The sequence below is a fragment of the Calliopsis andreniformis genome, chromosome 5 (assembly GCF_051401765.1).
Source record: "Calliopsis andreniformis isolate RMS-2024a chromosome 5, iyCalAndr_principal, whole genome shotgun sequence".
Lineage (NCBI taxonomy): Eukaryota > Metazoa > Arthropoda > Insecta > Hymenoptera > Andrenidae > Calliopsis > Calliopsis andreniformis.
The window spans coordinates 11,233,329-11,257,014 of NC_135066.1; the positions used below are offsets into that span (position 1 = coordinate 11,233,329).

At 42.2% G+C, this 23,686-nt stretch overlaps 1 protein-coding gene across 1 annotated transcript in view; it reads right to left on the reverse strand.

Annotated features, from left to right (window-relative positions):
- Window positions 1-23,686, reverse strand: part of LOC143179705 (uncharacterized) — a 441,599-nt gene that overhangs the window by 190,963 nt on the left and 226,950 nt on the right. Inside the window, exon 4 of the mRNA XM_076379021.1 lies at window positions 21,903-22,161. Within this exon, the coding sequence (XP_076235136.1) occupies window positions 21,903-22,161 (259 nt within the window). The remainder of the gene's footprint in view (window positions 1-21,902; window positions 22,162-23,686) is intronic.

Consider the following 23,686-nt stretch of genomic DNA (forward strand, 5'->3'; position numbering starts at 1 on the left):
ATAACTGTTACCTATTAATTGAAAACTTTAGACACTTCAAAGACGAAATCTCAAAAAGAGAAACAGGTCATTGTAGGTCATTAGGCTCATTTTGCCATGAAGCTACAAAATTTCGGGTACTTATATTAAGGTTAACCATTCTTTACGCCAGAATATTATGAAGTTTATTACTACGAAGAGAAAAGGAAGAAATGGATAGTTGAATAAACCACATCGCACGCCCACGCGTCTACACGATTAAATGCGTTCCCCGCGGCCATCGTTCGTGGATGACAGGTGATCGAATGGTGTGGCAGCCCGACGCTGTCGACGTTAGTTAACGGCTCGATCCCAACGCGTGCACAAAGACGGCCTAATCGGCGGCGCAGATGAGACGGGCAGGGGTAATCACGCTCACGGTCCAATAATCATACCATTATAATTAATGTGCCGTAATTAAGGCGGTAATATGGGACGGCCGACAATCGAGCCGTGATTGTCGATTAAACGTTTTCGCAGCAAGGCGCGCGCGACGTTTATCGCCGTGATGCGCATCGTTTTCCTTTTAAGAGCTGGAGTGTCGTCATCCACACTTCGCCAGGAATAGAAATTTCTTTCTCCTAGCAAAGTTCGCGCAGGAGATGAAACCGAAATTTGAAAAGCTACTCAGAGATGAGACATGTCTAGAAAAAATTTGCGGATAGAATCTTTTTTAATAATATCACAAGCTCGGTTAGCAGACTTTAACAGCAGAAGGCGAGCAAACTCGTTCCGCTTGCACGCGATAAAGGGTTGCTTCGCAAAAATCACAGCGTCTATTTTCGAGATCGAGCAACCGTGAAATACATTCAAATTGCCCGCGCTGCCGCGGTGAAATCGCGGAGAATGAACAGAGATGGAAAATTTTCTTCTCCAAGCTTTTGAGAAACTCAAGCCCTTGAAACTCTATCGAAATGTTCCTTCCCTAAATTGCCCAATAAAAATACATCATTCTTACGATTAAAATACATCTGAATAGTTCCTGACAGGCTTCACTTTCTCGTCACAATACAAAATCACAAATATCTCTCGACAATTGCCTACATTTATTCATTCCGCAACAAATTCCCTTGAATTCACGATTTCAAACGTTCAGCCGACCCAACAGCGCACACAGTTCAAGCAATTAAGGCGTTCAAGGAACACGGAAGAAAGGAGTCCCAGAGGGTATAAAATCCTTAAAACACTGATAAGTAGCGTAGGAACGAGCGAGGACGGAAAAAATAAATTGGATTACAAGGTTCTCGACGAACACGGCACGACAAAGAGAGGTACAAAGGAGACTGAAGGTAAATAATGAAGCTGAAAAAAAAAAGAAAGATATATACATGTACTGGGTGGAGCAGGAGAAAGGGTGAGCGCATGTACGCGCGCACGTTTAAGCAGGGGGAGGCTAGTGTGTGCGGAACGAAGGGAACAGAGAGAAAGAATAACCGTAACGAACTTGGTGCAATAAGAATCGCAAGTAACGGGCCCGCCGTATTATTTCGGTAGCGAAGTCAATTTGCAATCAGCGGTGCAGCCGTTCTCTCCTCGTTTCCGCCGGAACGAGTATAGTCCGTATTTACTATAATGCGATAAGAGGCGAGCGGTATCGTACATTTAAATGAGACTGGCCCGCGTTACCCACTCCCGTCCATTTCTGTCTCCCTCCACCGCGCCCTCTTTTTCTTTATTCTCCACCCTCGTAACCGTCGGTTCTTAATCCGACGTCTGCTCCGTCGAGAACGACTCGCGTCGTAAGTTCGCGAAACGCGGGGCCTTTGTCGCGACGTAGACGGATTTGTTAAGCATTCGTCTTTCACGAGAGCACCAGCTTCGGGTTCGAAGCGGCTCCTGGAGCTTTTCGAATGTGGAGATGAAAATTGTAATGGGTGGTGAATTCGGGATATTCTTGGAGTCTGTGCAATTTGAAAGTGGCTGGAACGCGAGTATTTTGTTTATGTGGAGTAAAGCCTCGGTTAGATTAGTCAGGTTACTTGAATTCGAGGTTGAATGCAAGTGGTTTGAGGCAACTTGACGAATGTGAATCTGTTATTTTATTTCAATTGAAATATTGTTTCAGGGTTCAAGTGAAGTTGATGTCCTTTCAACTTTTTCTTGTTTTGAAATGCACGTTGATTGATGTGTACTGTACTGTGAAAGGCAAATTTCAAGCATATCGACAAACATGTGAACGTGGCTGTCAAAACTGCATGGTTTTAATATTTTTGTAGGAGAACTTGAATTCAAGTTAGTTTTTAATTCAGACCACTTGAATTCAAGTAATTTGACTAATCTGAACGAGATTCTAATGAACTTCTGATATTGAGGATATTAAGCTTGTGAGTTTATTTGGAGATTATTTAACTTTGTTTCAAAGTTTTAAAGTTTGAAAATTTAAAAATTTCATGAACGAAAATTTGTAAGCTTGAAAATTAACAGTTTGTTAATAAATTAAAATAGTACCTGTATACATGTGAACGAATCTGAGAGTCGCTGTATATGCTAGAAATATAATTTAAATATGCACAGTAGTATAATAGTTTATTACACCATCCGAAATTATTTTTGAACCCTATTTTATGCGCGACAAAGAATTTCCAATAACTTGCTCTCATTCAAAGGTTCAGAGATGCCAATGAGAGAAATCGTAAATGGATCGTAAAATGTAGAAGTAAATTGAAAAGGCTGCCGAAAATAAATTGACATTGTAAGAAACGGTGCTTAGAAATGGCCGCATGCATGCCAAATATAACTGGCGTGTCGTAAACGTGTTCGTCTAACAGGGATAAAAATGCGGCTGTTGAATATAAAGAGGAAACGAGATGTAAAGTACTGAGGGACAGAAAAACGTCAGACACTTGCCTTCTCAAATATTTGAATTCATAAATGCAGAATCGTGTCCTTCAAGACACAAGTTTCAATTTCATTACTAAGAATAAAAAAGCTTCGGTGGCCACAAAAACATTGCTTCCTTTAAATATAAAAATTGAAAAAATTATTAAATAAATAGAAAGGATTACATAGAAAGGATTTATTCAATTTTCTAACAATAAAATGTCACCTCACGAAGATTGGATTACGTCTGACCATATACGGGCATATACTACTTTCGGCTGATTAACCTTTCGGAACTGATCAGGTGACTACTAACACTTTATAGAAAATATTTTAATGATATTCAAATATTACAATACGAAAATATTATTCCTTTGGCAACTGCAATAGTTTTTTTACTTCCTAGAAAAAAATCTGCTCTCGAGTTTTATTGTCTGAATTTGATTGTTTTCTTCATTGTGACAAAGATAGAGGACTTTGAAGAAATGACTCGAGAGGATACGTAGAACCTAATTAGGAACGTGGACAACATAGCAGGAACCTCGAGTCATGGATCAAGCCTCTGTTGTCGCGCGTAGAGCACTAAAGGGAGGACAGTAAGGGATGCTTGCCCTCAGAGGGCTTGACTGGACAATTTGTCTGAGGTTGCTCATCCGTTTTCCCCAAATAGCAAACACCGTCTCAAGATCCCCTGCGCTCGAAGAATCAGATAACAATAAGAATATACAATATTGTACAAATTAATGTCAACATAACGATTCTTTAGGTATTTTACATTCGACAAATATTAATTCATTCCATGTCGAAGCAAATACAAAAACTCGTTAATATTAAAAGAGAACACGTTTTTTCTTATTAAACAGCTAATACAGCATATTGTATTCCCACCTAAAATGAATTTTACAATGAAGTATTTCAGTAAAAAAACCAGCACTGACCATGGATTACGTGGAAATTGCAAAATTAATAAATATTCTACATTCATTCTAAATTTTCGTTTCTCTTTCTACATTGGACTGATATAACCTTTATGACGAATCTGAATAATGAATAAAATGAATCTGCGATCCTATAAAGAAAGCTGAAAAAATTTCTCGCAGTTGGAGGATTAATAGAATTACCTAACAGTACAATCAGTAACCCAACTCCTCCATACCACCCAAAAGAAACCACAGAATTTATTTCCGATATTACTACCTACATGAAACAATCTCTATACTCGAACCACAGCCTACACATCTACCCGTTATCGTTCACGTTGCAAGCTCCTTTTCGGCTATCACCAGTGCACGCGCGCCAAAAAAAATTCGACTTGCATACACGTTCCAGAATTCACCCCCTAAAAAAAGAAAAAAGAAAAAACAGAAGTCCAACGATACGAGAATTACAACGAGCCAGCCCCATTCCGCGCGACTTTTTCCCTCGGCGAAAATGTATTCCAAACAACGTGCTATCTCCGCTGCGAAAACCAGAGGCTCGGCTTCCTCGCGCCGGAACATCTCATTATGGCATCGTAAAAACGCAATTTCCGACTGAACGCAATTTCGTTCGTTTCGCGTACATACTCGCAGCGTCGGCACACTCTTTCTCCCCGCCAATAGCTGCGAGAAATGATGTTTCACGGCGGGGAAAGGAGGGGGGGTATTTCTGTGCCACGCTATACCTGTAGGCGGGGGAACATTAATTAAATCGGCTGGCTGCTGAGCGCGCTGGAGAGGTGGACGGGTCGAGGGGGAGGGGGGGTTCGGGAACCGCACGGCATCCCTTTGACAGCAGTCCGCCTCTATCGCAAATTAAAGTCCCGTCCGAGCGTGGGCGCACGAAAATAATTTCCCAGCGTATAAGTTTCGCGCATTGTAGTTTCTCTGTCCACGGTTTCGCTCTGTTAATCCGTTCACTGCATACCGTCCCGAATTACCATTCTTCGACGGACTCGTGCCACATTCTGATGCGATATTCGCGAATTAACGATATTGCGTCGCTCTGGCGCTTCGAGCTTATTGGAAGAGAATATGGCTTGGTTGACTCTGGTTTCGTTCAGGCTTTTTCGGGTCTTGAATGTCTACTTCAGGGGACATTCTGGTGTTAGGGATGGAAAGATTGAGGAATCTTCTGAATTGTTTTTGTTGGTAAGTGAGATATATGGTTTTGTACTGCTATTGTATTGTATTAATGCAGCTTTATAGCATACAAATATGTATACCTTGTTTTGTGCATTTACATGCAGATTTTCTATGTGAAAATGGTGATCCAATGAGACGCCTTCAAAAACTTGTGCCTTGTTAGCGAGACAGATTGCAAGTCATAGACTTTAGTGAAATAAACACTTGCTGTAGATTTTTTATCTGTGTGACAGTGGCTCTGGTCGATACAAAAATTAGCCACTTATGTCAAAGTTTAACGAAATAGTAGATCTTAAAACTAAAATATCAAAAGTCTCTTTTCTTGCAACTTCCAGAGTCACTGAAAGGGACCATAGGGCCCAGAACCACTGTTACATTCACTGTACCCACAGCCCTAATAAAATTATTGTGCAACAAAAGATGAAGATCCCATGAAACTACTGTCGACGCTATTATTTTTAACAGAATACTAAAGACGCAAAGAAACACCTCCCAAAACCGACCAAAACACACATCCCCCAAAAAACCTGAATTACACAAAGGGTGCCTGAAACTTCACCAGCCAGCCGCAACCGAAATCGATTGCAGAAAGAAGCGCAACCGACATCAGCAATTTTATCGAGGCCCACAATCGATGTCCTCTCGAAATTTTCCACCCTTCCTCCGTTCTCAATTTTCCACCCTCGATTCGCGCCCAGTCCCGACCTCCTACGCAACACACGCACGAGACTTTTTTGCGTGTCGTGGCTACCCTCTCGATCGTTCGACGGTTCTACGGTCGGCCAGCACACTTAATCAACTCTCGTTACGGTCTAATGGCTTAATACCGTAGGTAGCTTTGTCCAAGCGTGACAGAGACAGAGACAGAGGAAGATAGATAGATAGAGAGAGAGAGAGAGAGAGAGAGAGACTGGTGGTCGAAAGGGCAAAGAGGAAGGGGCAGACGGGATTTCTCGCCTGTAGGCTAATTCGAATTTAAACCCTGCCACTTGCTCGCTCGCTTCATGGTCGCCGCACTCTTCGCCGAGAGTTACGCGCGGCCGTAGTTTTCGTAAACGCTCTCGAGGATGAACCGCTGGTGTAACTCTTGTTACCGTGCCTTCAATTACGGACTATAACTTTCCGTTGACCGGGGAAATCGCGCTTTTAGCTGAATGCGTCCATTACGTCGTAACGCGGGAACGAGTTTAGCCACCGACGGCAAAGTATTCGCCGTGGAAAGTTTCCGCGAGCCCTGCACCAACTGACCCATCATCCCCCTCGACGCGGTCGAGGCTTACCTCCCGCTGGATTATCTCTGGCGTTTTAAGGGCCGATGTTCTCCCCTCTTAAGCGTACGCAGCGTTCGAAATCCGAAGATAATAGGGAAGAATTGATTTGGGAGGAAGTTTCGCGAAAGCCACGGAACGTATGAACGATTTTGAAGAACAGTGGTTTTTGATACAGGGTCGTTGGTCGCTGCTGTGTTTGTCGGGACACGTTTTCGAGATAATTAACCAGCGTTGGGTGGAAGGAATTACGGCTAGCAGCTGACAGGGAGTGGGTGTTGGTGACCGAAGACGAGAAGGAATCGAGTTTACCGAAGGGTAGGTTTCTAGGCTGAGTAACTTGGACTGTAGTTGAAAGTTGAGACAGCTGTGTGGACGATGGGTTGAAACGTGTTTACGTTGGCTGGAAATTGGGTTCGCGTGTGCAGTGTGTGGCGTGCTTGAAAAATATAAATGCGGGTTGCACGAGCAGTGGTTTTCGGAGGAAGAGGGTGAAATTTCTGTAATAGAATTTTATTGTAGATTTAAAGTAGTTTCTATGGCAAAGCAGATTTCTAAAATCATGTACCAAATCAGTACCAATTTCGGTAGTGAATACTAACGCAGTGGTACTGAAAACTTTAAGTAGTGTATGCGTTGGTAGAAATTCTTCACTTATCTCTGCTTCCTGCAACCACAACATGCAGAATGCTACTGCATGTGAGGAGACGATAAAACTAAGAAAAGAAAACTGAAAAGCCTGAAGGACTTCATATCATAATATAATGGCAGCTAAGATAATCTCAGAAGTTCAGATAACAATTTTATCCCTTAACCTCAAGGCTCGACGAAAAAAGACACGTCTCTCTTAATCCTGCTTGCTCGACAAACTTTGAGGATGTTACGGCTAGTCAAGATTTTCGGGTGTAAGTCGCATTTATATGAAAATTCATCCCAACGTGTTTCACCAGCACTGCAGCCAGCTCCATCAGGATTCTGAATTAATTTCCACGCAGAAGAGATTCCTACTCGAGGGACTTAGCTTTTATTCCTGAGACCGAGTTTTAGTCCAGAGAGTATACTATTTCTGCCGAAAAAGAGTATACGTATACTGAAGAACGCTCAGAAATATAAATTATTCAGTATTATTGAGTATAATTACTTTGGAAGTAAATGAAGAGAAACACCAAACAATTTGCAAAAGTGTATGACCTAAAGACTAGATTTGTGAAATAATTTCCTGACTCAAAGATAAATGTTACCTTATTAACCCTCAAATGTAAGGTTTGGATCTGAGGGATTATCATTTTTTAATTATTTAAATATTAATAGATACGTATTTTGTATGTAAACACAGCTCCTAATGAAAGTGTATATATTAGTAAAGTATAGATAAAATGGTGGACCCTGGAACCCCATCTGTGCCACAGCAGGAGTATTTTTCACCTATGCACTGAAGAGTTAAATACAGAGTTTACGAAATACTAAGCAAAGAAAGTTCAAAGAATACAAAATGAAAACATTTCAAAATTCGTCGATTCGAAACCTGAGAAATTCAAAACCCTGAACACTTGAGCGCAGAAAAATTGTAAAATATCAAGATTGAAAAATGAAAAAGTTAGAAGCTTATTTCAACTTCGAAATCAGCCCAATCGACGCAAGCCAGAACCCGTTACGTCACCAATACAATCTCCTAATTCGCGTGCAATCACTCTCCCCCGAAGATTTTCAATTCCACGTACCCAAGAAATTCGCCGCTCAGACGGAAAACTCCCAAAGAGCGGGTCGAACTTGCAGCAAAATCCGCTAATTCCGAGGATAAAAGGCTCAGGAAGCGGAAGCTTGAGCCAACAACGCGAGCGCGCCTGGGAACACGAACTTCGCGAGGGATCCCCGCTTGGAATCGATCTCCTCCGGCCCATTATCTGATATCGCCGTGATCCCTCCCTCTCCGCCAGCAGGACAGGTATCAGGGGGTGTTCTCCCCCCTCTGAAAGGTGAATATCAGTATCGTCGGTGCGGCAATATCGCGGTAGACCCAGGGAAAATATGTGTATCGCGCGCGGCTCATCTGTTTTAGCCGGTAGGCATGCACACGCCGCCATGCGAGCCCGCAGTCGACGCACGCGTGTATATTGCACGGCCTGGCGATTACACCCACGCGCCCCAGGTTATAAACAGCGCCGAACTGGTCTCGCGGGGACGAGGCTGCACACGGTAAATACGGGACCCAGGGTGCAGCTAGGCCTCGAAACGACCGACTCCCTCTCCGATCGTTCGCACACCTTTGCTGCGTGCGCCCGCACGTGCGGGCCGCTATCTCCCATCAAAGTGAAACGGCGAATCTGCATACGAGGCTATCGGTCGAACCGTGAAAGTGCATCGATGGCTGCCTCTCGGGGGACTGGTTTTTGGGTTCCGATGAGCGATGGACAGGTGATCGTGGGATTGGAAAGTGTATTTAATTGTGGATTGAGAATTGATGGTGAAAACGGTGCCTCGAATTGGGTGTCATTGAAAGAGACATTGTTCTAGTTATTGTGGGAATAAAATGGGTAGGTTGTTTGTCTGAGTACTTTTTTGGAGGTAATGGTATTTGGGTAGTAGGTTCTATTTATTTTGGGGGTTGGGGGTTTGTCTCTTTTTTCAATCTTTAGTATGAAATATCTATGAACATCCTTAAGTTATAAAGTCACTGCACCTATACAGGGTGTAACAAGTGTGCATCGAAATATTCTGAGAGGTGGTAAGGGAGACCAATGGAACATAAAATGTTCTATGACATGTTATCCGATCTGTCTCCATTTTGTAACAATAATGCCTTATAGTTAACTTAAGTTAACTTAGAGACTTGGTACAACCATATAATAGTTTATACATGAATAAGATATATACAAAGTGTAAGTAAACTCTCGTCAAATATATCAAGAATGAGTTTTCAGACAAGCACAAGGAACCGTGGAACGTTCCAACATCATTTTTATGTTTACGAGTTTCAGTTAAACAAGTTTACGACAATCATTTCGTGGAAGCTCAATGTTACTGTTGGGAAGAATATTGGTCAGCGATCCTTCACGTTTGATCTCTAAGAGCCTTTAAAGATAAAGTGACTAGTCACCCATCACAGTCTCAAAAACAACCAATTGACAACTCAACTACTATAAAACAGTATCTAAGAGTGATATTTCTAGATTCAGAAAACAATGGTCGTCAAACAATATTTACCCAAAAATAGAAACACGCTTCGATATCAATATTTCACTTGTCCTGCTTGTCCATACAACTCGAAAGCTTAGGGCTATCAACTCGACTGTCACACAGTCCTAAGCCCTTTCATACACATCGTGACAAACTGAGGATACCTCCATTCATCACGCTACATCAATAAAACAGTCTAGGACTTAACTGTTCTCCCCAGACAGCCTTTCACAAAATCGATTCCTCTTCTAAGGATCAAACGAAAATAGAACACGTCTGAATGTCCCTGATTCACAAAACATCCCCTATTAACGCGCGATGGTAAAATTAACGACGTGAAATGACACGTAGAAAAATGAGTAATTCGTCGTGGAAGGCATGCAAAAGTTACGCAGAGATATTAAGCGAGATACACATGTTTTGTTGGAATGTAGTTTTAACGACACGTTGTGCTTCCCTACGCGGACATCCATTCGATTCCTTTGAATGACTGACGGACGAACGTTCGAGCTGACATTGAAGCGCAAGAATTGAAGGAAAAAAGGGGGATGAACGGAAGGCTCGCGAGCGAAAAGGGTCCTTTTTACATGCAGCTCGTTATTTTCGGATTAATCTGCTCGCTGCGCGCGCTGGAATTCACCGAAAAAAAGGGGGAAAGAAGAATTTGTTTCAGCGCGACATGGAACAGGTCGAAGCGGAGAGGAGGAAAAATACGGATCCAACCGTGTGTATAAACTTTAATTTACGGCGTGATGGCCAGAAAAATGTTTCGAGCTAATTTCGCGACGCATTTACTCTCTTTGCTTATCCGTCAGGCAGATTTTCCTACGTACGATCACGTATTTGTCACTTTAAACTACTCATTCTTTTCACTGCTAAGGCAGCAGTCATACACCATCTCCCGACTACCACTGACTATCACTGATCGTCATTGACCAACCACCAAAATTAATATTCACGGTCGCGCTGCAATCACCAAATAATCGATATTATTTGAACTACGAATGTAGTTGCAAATCCATTTCGATATTCTAGTATCATTTCCAATTTAAATATTTCATATAAACTGATTAATAAATCATATGGCTGAGAGTACATACATAATCAATAATTATACTCATCTTATTAATATTTTAATAATTATATGTACATATATGCAGCAATATAATATATTACTTTGAACACTTTTGACAGATAGACTTTTCTGAACAAAACACATTCGATATTTTGAGACTGTGTTAGAAATTATAAACCAATAAAATGCGCCAATGAAACGTTTAGAGGCACTGAACAACGCTTAATCGTATTGTTTAAGCATTCAGGAAAATCTTTCGCGAAGCTCCTTTTGTAGACTTGTTGCATACCCAAATCTTCCTGATCAAAGGGAAAGCGTAACCCAAAGCGTTCGCGATACAGCGCTCACTGTAATCAGGAAACGTGCACACGAAACGGCCACGTACGTGAATTTATTCGCTACGGAAGTGGCCCTTTAAACGGTGGACTGGATACGTAAAACCGCAGCGACCACACGTGAGGAACGATTCACGATCGTTCGCTAGGTATTCGGGGCCCTCGGCTCGCGAACAATAGCCGGACACTGCGCATTCTACTCGGAATACACCGAGTTTAATTTCATGTAAACTCATTCCCGACGGAATCGCGATTTATTACCCGATAAATCTCGAAGAATGCGCGGTGCCGCTTCAAGTCGACCGGAATTAGGAGCGCAAGTGGCTGCTATTGTTTCCTCGCGAAATCGCGTGAACCTGGAACTCCCGCAACTTCGTGCTGGTTAACAGATCAGCACTCGCGATTTGTCGTTCGGGAACTTTGACTGAAGGAATTGTTGGATTTTCTCGTGAGTTATTCGAGACTGTTGTGTCCATATTTAGACCGTGGATCTTCATGCAAAATGTTTTTATAATGTTGTAACCATGATATATCTACACTACACTATATGTATATTACAGATTATACCCAGTCTTATCCTAAAAACGATTTCCATGGCCCGTAGCCTCCCCTTGTTAGACAAAATAATATTCCTTGAAAGAAAGGAGATTCTACATACTTCAAACATTTTCTTTAAATAACGAGTAGGTTGAGAAATACCTAACTGTTGAGAAAAATTAAAGTTGGACACTCTCAATATGTCATACGCAAGTAGAATTGTTCGCTAACACCTCTTGCCTGCTCACACCTCCCTTCAAATCGTTGACAAGCCACAACCCTTTTCCACGTTCACCCTCGCACAAGCGCGCACGAAAATTTGCAGGGGCCGCGTGAAAAGAAGAAGCTGACCGCGACACGATAAAAAGGTAATCGTGGCGCAAAAAACACGCAACCCCCGAAAAGGGTGTTCTACGTGCAAGCTGGGAGACTCCGCCATCGACAGGCCATGCTCACCCTTTGATCTTTCTCAGTTTGATCTTTGATCTTTCTGCAGCTGAGCGATCGGCGCTGGGAACTATCCTTGAACGCAGAACGAGGATGTCTTTATCTATTGGGGCTATGTTCAACGGGGCTTGCATCAGTGTAGGTAAATTGCAAGCTTTGTCGGCCCTTTATTATTTTCCACGTAGCACGAAGCCAGCGCGTTTGTGGCGCATGCACGGTCAAATCGATTGAATGCGTGCTGCGCATATTGGCAATCGCTGGTCGTGAATTTGCTGCTATGTTTCGGAGGACATTGAATTCTTTGCTAGCTTTTGTGCAGAGTTGAATGGAACTGGGTCAGGAAATGTGGATTAATTTGTACTATTATTCAAATGGTGGGTAGTTTCATGCGTTTGTGTGATAAGAGATAATGTATCAACATTGAAAGATTTCAGGGGTTCTAATGATTCCTTCTCCGACTTTACAAAACGATTAGATGATCAGACAATAATAAAACTTCTGGTGAACATAGAATTTTTTCTTGATGTCTGGAAATAAGGTACATATTGGCTTAGCAATTCTCACTATACCTATGTTCAGCGAGTTGGCAGTAAACAGGTTAACGCTGACGAAAGATGTATTTCACCAGTGAAACACTGGATATTTCTGAAAGTGCCTAAAAACAGCAGCAGAAGTTCAATCAAATTGTGATTGCAAACAGTCACCTATCCTTCCCCAAAAATTTATTCCACCGCGAAGGAAGCGTAGAGAGAGGTTGGTCACCGGTACAGGGGGTGTAGTTGGCATGAAGTCAAACAGCGTTCATAATTTACGTAGCTTCGTCTGTGGCTGCTGAGGGGAGCGGCGCCGTTCGCCTGCGTAGTCGAGTATCAGAATAATTTTAGCGAATCCACGCTTTCACGAAACTCATCCTGCATCCACAGTCCAACATACGGATTCATCCCTAGCTTAAGTATACTACTTATGCAAACAGCACCACTATTTTCGAAAACTTATTTTCTCACAAACACGGACCGATAAAAAGTCAATCCCATTACCCTCAAAAATTTGTCTTCCCTTCGTACATTCATCTAGAAACTCTACCTTGTTATCACCTGAAGCGAGCTTTAGGGTCAATGCACACGAGCGATATCACGATGAAATCGAGACGCACGATTTCATCGCTCGTGTGCATCGGGGCTAACATCATAATAAAGCACACTGGAACTCGCGATACTCTTTCAGCGAAGCCTTCAGCAAAAACCAAAGGCGGCCAGAACTGTTCGAAATTCCCTGCCAGCAATCAGCGAAGAAAGCTGGCCAGTTAGGGCGAACAAACGTCGAGATCGCTGAACGAGCGTCGTTCAGGAGTCGAGGGAAACAGAAATGGAACGTGACCCCGAAGAAGGGGAGACGGTGTCTTGTCAACGAGAACCGAGGCGAGAAAGAAGTTTCCAAGCGACGCTGCTGAGAGAATTTAGAAGCAAATCAGCGGTGACGGGGTCGCGCGAACGCTGAATAGCTTTAACGAAGCGGGTTGCAAGCTTTCTCACACGTGCTCGCGCGAGGCTCGTCGGTTAAATCTTCCCCGTCGTTGATACGCTCACAGCGAGGCTGGTCCAGCGATTTCCTACGCTCGATAGCCAAGGGAACACAGAGTTCACGTGAGACCGCCAGAGGGACGGTGGGGTGAGGGGTTGAAAGTTGGTCCCGTGCACACGGTCGGCTGCTACGTGTCCCTTAACTCCCTCTTAAATACGTGATGCCAGGGGGATAACGGCGGGCTTGGATTCCGTGAGCGTCTCCAGGAACTGGCAGCACGTGTGCGCCACGTAGGATTAAGATTCGATCGGTGATCGCAGTTCGAAGAAAAAGCGCCGCCGAGCCTCCCTCGGGCCGACCTATTAACCGTTATCACGCTCAGATAAGGGGACGGGGCTAGATAGCGGACGGGTTCGAAATTTCAGATAAGGTCAGCGAATTACGACCATCTCGCCTGGCTCTTTTAATGCCACCTCCCGTGGCTACGAAATATGAATTCGACCATTTTCACGGATAATTCGCGAAAGTATACGCTCGTCAAAAAGTATTAGAACACTTATTTGGTTATGGCGAGATCATTTCACCTCTCAAACGAGGAGAAACGATATATCCGCCGCAGGAAATCAATCCTATGACCTGCTGCTTATTCACTATAACAGATTTCAATTTGTCTTTCCTATATGTATAAAAAATACGCAAGTATTATACACACACATAGTTCTAAATTCAAATTACATCAAACATTCCTGAAGAATAAAGCCAATTTCTTCCAAATTCATGAAAATTTTCTCTCTCACTTAAGGGGTTAACGCAACTCAATGCTCTCACCCCTCACACAAAAACCCTTCCAAGTGTCTCCAAACAAAACCAGATCAGTCTTCCCAAAAATTCCCTCGGCACCATCGACGCTCACCCAGCGTTCCAAGGGATCAACTAGCCAGAGAACGAGAAGGAAGAAGACCAGAGTAAAAGGCGGAAAAAAAAATAGGATCGTTACCTCCGCTCTCCACCTGGAAGGACAGCCGTCGGCGGAGGGAAGGGGGACGATTGTCCCGAGCAGGAAAACAGCTGAAAGTTGTGCATGTTCGGCTGGCAGCAGTTTAAGTTTCCGCGGGACCGAAGTTATAACGAGAATTGCTCTGCCCGCAAAGTTTTCCGGGCCGAGTCTCGCGTGTACACACCGCCTGTCCCCTCAGCCCCTCATTTTTCTCCCCTATCCAGCGAGCGCTCGCGTGTGCGCCGCCACCCCTCGGACCCTCTCGCCCTCCCCGACCCCGCTCTTCCCAGCGGCCTGTATTTACGCGGCGCATGCTCCGCGGGAATTGTTTGCGTGCACGGCCCCCGGTGTGTTCGCCATGTAAACCGCCAGCGCACCGCAGACATTTTTTTCCAATGCGAAATCCACCACCCACGCGCCCCCCAACGCCACCCCCGCCCCCACGATCCGACTGTGCTCGCGGCTCGGTGCTCTTTTTCTCGGCTGCTCGCAGGTATTCGCGCGGCGAGAATAAAACGTTGGCATATTTCAGACTTATTGCCCCGCGCGACGAGTATTCCCGGCCCCGCCTTTATTGCGCCTAGTTTCATTCTTTTCCGGTTTACGGTGTTACCGCGCGGCACCAGCCGTTACACGCGTTTCGTCGTCGACGACGCGTCCCAGTGTTTGTCACTGTCTTCGTGGATTCTACGATTCGGGCTCCTGCGAGAGCGTGCTTGAGGAGAGGTTGACTGAGAGGCGATGGTAGGGAATCGGAAGCTGAGGGTTTGGGGTGGAAAAGGTTTAACACTTTGGTTACGCACTATTCTTATACAGGGTGTTTCACGCAATTGGATCAGTAGGATTACTGTAGTATTATTTCTTAGATTTTACGTAAGTTTTATGAGTTAGTATAAAAAAGTAGAGACTGAAAAAAAGAAAAAAGTAACAGTTATATGGTAATAAAAATAGTAAGTGTAAATTGTAGTTATTGCAGTTTATTTTCCTACGAGTAGAATAGTATTTAGAGGCAATATTTAAAGTGTCAAGGGTGTGTGTTGTAGGGTGAATAGTATTAGTTATTGGACGTCGCGTAATTTTATCCTAGCTTTAGAAATGGTTAATAAATGAAGCTATAAATGTTTCAAATGTAATTATCGGATTCTCCCAACAAGTTATGACACCTTCGCCAGCGAGCAAAATCAAGAGTCTTATGCCACCAAGTACGTACTCTTAACTTTGGACGAACACTGCAGGTACTGCACAGTATGTCGACTTAGGAGTGAATTATTCAAATGTACAAAGTTAAGATTCAGATTGCAAATAGGAGTACAAGTTCAACATAGTCTGTTACGATTACTGTTTAGCTGCTTAAGATGACTTTAGTACGACAGTTCAAGACACGCTGTCTTCTAAGAATTTCCAAGAGATACAGGAGTACAACTTTGACAATTTCACTCGTACTGCTTAACACAATAATCTGATTGTCCCTAAAAAAAATATAACAATTAATCTTGTCCAAAGATTAAATACATCACTAACAAGAACGCACTGCGCCGTACATCAATTTCGTCACAAAATTCTGTCCCCGTAATTATTTCTAATTTTCATACGCCACAGTCCCCAAAAGGCAGGGCATTTTCATCAATTTCGCACAACGTGCTCGCAAAGCACGGTATTATCGCGCACCGAAATACCGCATTAAATCAATCCGGTGCGTAATCATCGCTGCAGAATACCAATCAATTATTTTCGAACGCGTTATAAATGTTTAAAGTAATACGCGACTAATGAATTCGCGTAATTATGGTCCGCCGATGATTGAAATATATTTGAGTATTTACTTTGCTGTTCAAACGTTAATGAAATTAATTTGAGAGACGTAATCCGCGAGCTCCCCGCCAGCGACCGCGACGCACCGAGAACTCGCGTTGCTTTCATCATTCTTCCCCGACGAGTGTTTACGCTAGCGCACGATTATTTCCCAATGTAAATTGACGCCGCCCATTGATTTTCGAGCAGCAGTGAAAATTTCAATTTTGAAAACTGTACGCGTCGCCGTGAATCGACGCCACGTTTACCGAAGTGCCGCCCGTGAAATTATCTATACCTCATCGAATTTTCGTCCTGAGGCTAGAAATATACGATAACGCGTGTTTTTGAACTTCGGGAAACGCCCGAGCATTCGTAGCGTTTCAATTTAGACGCTCGGGGTTGCGTTTCTAATGCAGCGGCTGACCATTGCAGTGCTTATACTACTGATTATTCTATGGCTGACCGAAGCTATACTGATACTACTGGTCTGCAGAACTGGTTTACTACTGGAAATTTACAGGGTATCTACAGGGTGTTTCAGAAATACATGTCGATATACGAGGAGCTGAATCTACACACTAAAATAAGCAAAAAGTGTCATATGAATAAAATAGAAAATGATATAATAGTAAACTATTTGACTTATTTGAATAGAAAATTTGAAATCTACAGTATTAGTTTTGAGTTCCTAGCTCAATCAAGCTTTATCAACAAAGGGATCTAACACTACCAAATGCATTTAAATTCACCTCTTCACAGGAAAATAGATTTCAAAATGGATTTAAAGTCCAGGTTGGTTTACGATGGGGACGTGGTCATTGAAAATGGCAAAATGGATTAAAACTTTCTCAAAAGCCAGCTGTGGTCGATGGAGCCTACGATCCTCGGGGTTGCTCGCCGAAAAGAGGATTCAGAAACGATCGAACGTTAACTTCCAGACGATTTGTCAGAGCCGCTGAGAGCGGCTGACTTTCGCACAAGCCGCGATAAATCCCGGATTTTCATAAGTTTCCTGCTCAGGAACAGCCTTCGTTCGGCCAGAGGCGAGCTTCTAAAAGCTTTCATGATCCATGGCGTTCCATACTCTGAACATTTGGGTTATTCCTTGTGTAAATTAGGGAACCCTAGTTGTCACTATACTAATGTAGACTCTGGCTTCCACATCCATTTGGTAATTATTTTTATCTGAGGACTTGAGCAAAGTGTGTGATGATGGTCGGAGTGATGAGCAATCAGAGAATATACAAAGTATAATAGTGTTCAACATTTCCTACACGATGACATGTCTCGAGACAAGTAATGGGTTTCAGACCATTTGGAATTATTTCAAATCTCTTTGGCTATGAAGATCGAATAAGACTTAAGATGATTCCAAGTGATCTGATTCCATCACCAGTCACGGAACATGTCTCATGGTAGAGGATACTTACTACATGTTTTGATTTCAGAGCCAGATACTATAGTGTATAAAAGATATTTAGTAAAGTAAATGTCCCAATACCTGGACGCTTGAAATACATGCCCCAGAAAATAGATATCCTAAAAATGCATGTACCAATACTTGAATAGCATTCCAGTACTTGAATATTCTATTTTATAACACTTTTTTTGTTCCGTAGGTATTGTTTTCTATTAGACACATTAAAATTGAATCCTAAAATTTAATAGAATTGGCGCCAGCGTCCAGCTACCGAAACAGGGTTGGCTACTGTGGACATTTATCTTAGGTCTAAAATCCCAGCAGTTGCAGTAGCAAAGACGTATCTAAAAAACATTCTCTGTATCGACAAAAAAATAACTTTACTTTCAGGCCATCAGCTACCCACTCATAACGTATCCAGTAATGGGGTCAATGACCCGACGCGACCGTTCGCCTTTTCGTTCGACGCTAATGCCCGCGGAATCGGCTGGCTGTAAAAGAAGCGAGCGGGAGAAAGAGCCCCGAGATTTATCGAAGTTGCGGCTTGTTACCCGGGGGAGCGGCTTTACACTTCCGGTGGCGCGGGGGCGTGGGTCGCTCGAGAGCCGCGATAAAGGTGATAGCGATTGATTAAGAGGGTCGTTTGTGCCAAGGAAATGCTACTTCAAACGCGGGGCCCCGATCCGAGCCGCTTTCCAGGCCTCTTCTATCCCTGCCGCTTTGATTCCTTCGCACCCCGTCTCGCGTCAAAACTTCCACGGTAATCTGCACGCTCGCCGAGCGAACGAGCGAACAATCGAGGAAGAAGAATCGCGGGGGCGTGGAGTTAGCATTTTATACTGGTAATCTGACGTGTTCGTTAGACTTCTCGCTTTAAACTGCCTCTCGGCGTGCAAATTTGCGATTACCCAGAAGATGGGCGCAGTTGTTCGGGCGACGAAAATTTCAGAGATAAATTTCGGGAGACTCATTCGAACGAATGAGTACTCCGTCTGGGAGTAGGTACGTTGATATAGGAGACCAAGATTGGATAAAGAAACTGATAGTTTTTGAAGAATTTGAGAATGATACTGTTGATTGGTATGGTGGGATTACAGTCTAGATAGTGCATGACGGCTTGAAGACGTTTATTCTATGACTATTTTATGCTTGAACATCTTAGGATCTAATTTGGACGTCTTAAGAACATCGAACAGCGTATGTTTTATAGACTTCCGAAATTTACGTCCTTAAGAGGTCTTAAAGACACATTATATGGACGTTTTGAAGAATTATGCTGTTGGACATCTTAAGGACACCTATTTCCTTGGCTGAACGACTCATAGATGGAATTTGAACGTCCTTATGAATGTCTTTTAAGACATCCTAAAGATATCCTGATTTATAGCTTCAAACGTTTCAAAGAAGTCTTTTGGATATTGTAGGACTTTACTGGATATTTTTAAGAAGTTTTCAAGACATCTAATTTTATATATTTAGGAAGGCTGTGATGGCAGAAAGATTGTAAATTTTTAATTACATATTCAACTACAGTAATCAACACTCTTCTAACTACTGTACGATATAAGAACAGAAAACAGAGTGAAACAAATCCTGAATATCAAATTATCCAGTTCTACCCAATCGATAGTTATTAACTCACTAAATATTCAACGTTTAGAGTTCAACGCCGTCTAAAAGTGTACCATAAGAAGGAAAGTTGGTTAAAATAAACAGACGAAATGTTGAATTGGCCATCACTGGAAAGGGTCCGAACAATAAAGAAACTTTTATTCTTCTCTTCAGAGTCTATGGAACTCGATCCCGTTCACTGGCAATGACTGCTTAAAACGATTTATTGCGATCAACCTGCAGTCGAATCCAGCCCGTTCCAACGGGCAACAAAGGTGGATGTTTAGCTTGAATGGAAATGCACGAAACTCAAGCGATCTGGAAGTTCCGCCTCCGGAGAAAGCCGAGCGATAGAGGTTCCACGCCTCCATTTCCTTCAGGGTTAATCGTTAATGTAATCGATGGAAGCGATTCTGGAGTGGAGAACGCCGAATACGATGGCCATTTACGTTGTCTGGGGTAAGCTGAGGCAACTGTTTACTTCCGTTTTAAAACTGAACGCATTCGAGCGTCTGAAAGTGCCTCTAAGATTCTATAAAATATCTTAAACTGAAGTAATTCGAAGAACTTATACCTTTTAAAAGAATTTATTTTTATTTTGTGTTGATAGTTTCCAGTCGAGTTAAAAATTAATGTACTTCTGCGCGAACACACTGTAACAATTTTATTTCGCTTAAACTCAACCACTTTTATCACGATAAAATATCCTCTAAGTATATAAGCTGTCTTTCTATACTAGAGCTTTCGTCGTTCTCCAGAGATTACGATAAAGAGTGTTCTACGATTTATTTTTCAATCAGCGATAAAGGAAAACGAATGGCCAGCTTATCAACGAAAAATACTTTGCATATAAAAGTACGCGCGATAATGCGAGGCAGGGATCAGCGTATTTCAGTAAAATAATTCTGTATTAGGGCATACGTGCGGGTGGCTAATCTAGCCGTAGCCACGCGCGTGGACTTCGAAAACGAGAAAATTAATTGCGATCCCAAAAATACGAGGGGACGATCCCCATTATAATAAATTCAGGGGTAAGTTTCGTGGAGGTTATGACCCAGCTAGAATTTATGCACCGCATAAGCCAATTATTTATTGTCGCGACGGTCGGTGACTCAGGAATCGTGGACCGTGTAACTCTTTTTAATTTGATCTCTATGAATCGTGAGTCGAACAATTTTCTGCTCATTTTAAATACTGCGTTTTATTTTCAACTTACATATAATAAAATATTCTGTTGGACTTCGCTACATGAATTCTAAACGACACTTGAAGATTCTTTGTTCGATAAAATGAGTTAATATTAAGATGGTTTTATTTCAATTTGAAGTACCAAATGTTTCTAATTTTTGGTATTATGTATGTATCGTTGCTATAACATTTTCGAAATGTTATACCCAATGTATGAGAATTTCGACTACCATACTAATTTTCCTGATAAGCGCGCGTTGAAGTTCATAATTAAGGGATATATGTAGATTTAATGCTTGCTGAAACAAGTTTCCCGTGTACGCTGCTGAAATTCCTATGTTACAGTTACGTGTTACGTGCATTTCTGACTTTATGCCAGATTATTACGATACGAACTACTCCAAATATATAATTTTTAATAATAGAGTTGGACAGTGCAACAGATTTTTTATATCGATGAAATGACATTGCAAATTAATTAAAATTTATTACCATTTAATTCTAGAAATATTAAAAATAATTTATTATCGAAATGTTGCGAATAAAATTTCAATTCCTGAAAGTACTGAACTGTAATTTTTTAAGCAATGTTTAAACGAGTTTTATATCGAGAAATAGTCCGATCAATTGATAAAATATATGTTCCTCAGATTTATTATAAATATCATACTTTATGGATATGGACACACACATAGTTCTGTGATACAGCTTGCATGCAAACAAACTATTACTTTTGCGTTGTCAAGAGACTCAGACATCTGTCCATTACGAGTAACAGATTAAGGAACCCTTGTCACTGTTGAGTCAAACTCAGGTGAAGTGCTACACGACTGTCTAAGAACTCCCTCTTCTACGTCATCTGACGATAAACTTTTTTCTCAGATACTGACCTTACTGTGACCCTAACATATCTAATTAACGCCAGAAGAGCACTCAAACAGACAATTCCCACACGATATCCGATCACCCCATAAACATGACGATCAAAAACCTTCAACCCCTCCACAGTGGTAATAAAAAGGTGTCTTAACACTTTCACTACCACAACGTTTACATATCGGTACGAATCTTCAACTTTAATTCACATAGGGTAAGGGTATCAATTACTGTATGCTAGCCTATTAATGTATCCCCTTTTATTCTCACAGGTAACAAGATGTAGAAGAATTAAACTGAACCTGTTACATTTTATTTAAAAAACACAAATATTTGTAGTTTAATAGTGCTACATTCTACTATATGCAAAAACAAAGTGAGGCACAATAATTGGTCAATGCACAGTAACTGGCCCTCTTACCCTAGCAACGAGTAACCTTAACAAGAATTTTTAACGAACAGAGAAAAAGGGACATCGTCAGCCACCGAGAAAACCCGATGGAACAACAACAGCATTTAAAGTGGAAGTCGCTGTACATGTTCCGATCCAATTCCTATTAATTCCATTACAGTAGCGAAAGCGTTAAGCACCCGGTCGACTTTGAGTCCACCCCGAGCTGAATTCGATACCAAGGCTAACCTACGAGCTGCCAAGTAAAGTTACAAGAAGATCTTCGCAGAAGAGAACGACTTACCTGTGCCAGCCGCCCCAAGCCTCAGAACTGCGTCGCCTTGAAGAGAGATGGAGAGGGTGGCGGTATCCTCGAGGCGTGCAAGAACTTCTTCGGGAATGTCCTCGGGTTCGCGGAGGCGGAGGGTGACTTCACCTCCGCCTCCGCCACCCTGGCCACCTCCACCCCCGGGACTCGTCGACGCCGAGTACATGAACACAGATCCGTACCCATGTAATGACTGCAGTGGCAGCCTGACGCCGCCCACTTCCCCGACCGGACCCTGAAAAACGACCAAACCGTGTTAAGAATAACAGCTGGTTGACACTCTGTTATCGACAAATTTTCTTCGATATTTGGTGAGGAGAACGTGTAAGGTACATGTCTGATTACTTAAACGTTTGAGATATCAAATGTCCCAGTAAGTAAGCAACCTAAAACAGTACGTTCCGATATTTTAATTATGAGGTCCCAGAAACTGAGAATTCTATTTTAAGACACTAGTTTTCACTTTCAATTGGGTTACCCAATACGTTAGAATTTAAATCTAAAAATGGGTGTCCATGGTTGAGGGTTCAGACACATTATTTTCAAAGAACAATAGAATATTCAAAGCTTATAATAGAAATGTAGGTACTTAATTCTTGGAAAATTATTCTTAAGCTACTGTGATGGATTTAGTATTGACTACTTTGAAACGTGTGTAACTGTAGATATTTTTGGTTATGACAGAAGATAAGGTAGAACCAGAAAGCAGGATTCCTTATCTAAATCAAGAAGTTAGTTATCATTTCCACACATCAACAGAAGCACATTTCATGTTCACATTATGGAGCCAATTGCTTTTCAATAAAACTATCATATTTCCATAGATTTTCCGACAGAGCTATAGAAATACAGCAGAAGTAGCATATTTTAGCTTGAAGAGCATTGTAGTTTAACAGACAGTAAATAATAGCGTGAATGGGTGAATTGAGGAGACTTGAACTACGTTAAGAGTGGCTCTGAGGAGTGGTGCTCAGAAAGCCAGCAACTGAAGTGCATTTTGACCTCGATACGCAGAACGAGCGATTGTTTGCCCGGTAAAGAAGAGTTTATTGTTATTTTATACCTCGGATTTCAATGTTTTTATGTTCATTCACTATTCAACTACTATCTGACTCTTTGTCCGCGCTAGAAAGCCGCGGGGAATAGCAAGGGGAATCGGGAACTCTTATATGAGGATTCTGGCTCGATTCGAAACGACGGATGCGTTCGAATCGATGAGACGCGTAATATTAAATTTAGTGGTTCAGTTTTCCCTCGTACAACGAAGATATTCCCGCGAGATCGTCCCTTCACATCACTAAGTCGCTCCTCGTCCACGTGGAACATATCGATGTCGGGCGTTCTTTTACGAGCAGAAATATTTTGCCAATTTCACTGGCCATGCAAATTTCCACTGGCAAACGTCAATATTTGCCGAATCGCGCGGAAAAAGGATTTCGATGTACCGACCCTCGACTCGAATACTTTCATCGACGCTGACTTCCTAAAAACACGAGCGAACGAACTTCGACGTTGCATTCGAACAACTAGGAAAACGAGAAGATAAAGTAAATGTCCCATTACTTAAACGCTTAAGATGTCAAGTGTCCCAGTAAGTAAACAACCTGAAACTGAGTTCCAGAAACTGAGGATACTATTTTATGACACTAGTTTTTACTTTCAATTAGATTACCTAGTGTATTGGAATTTAAATCCAAAATTGAATAAAATTGACGTTAGTATTTAGGTATTGAGACATGGTCAACTACTAGGACATTTAC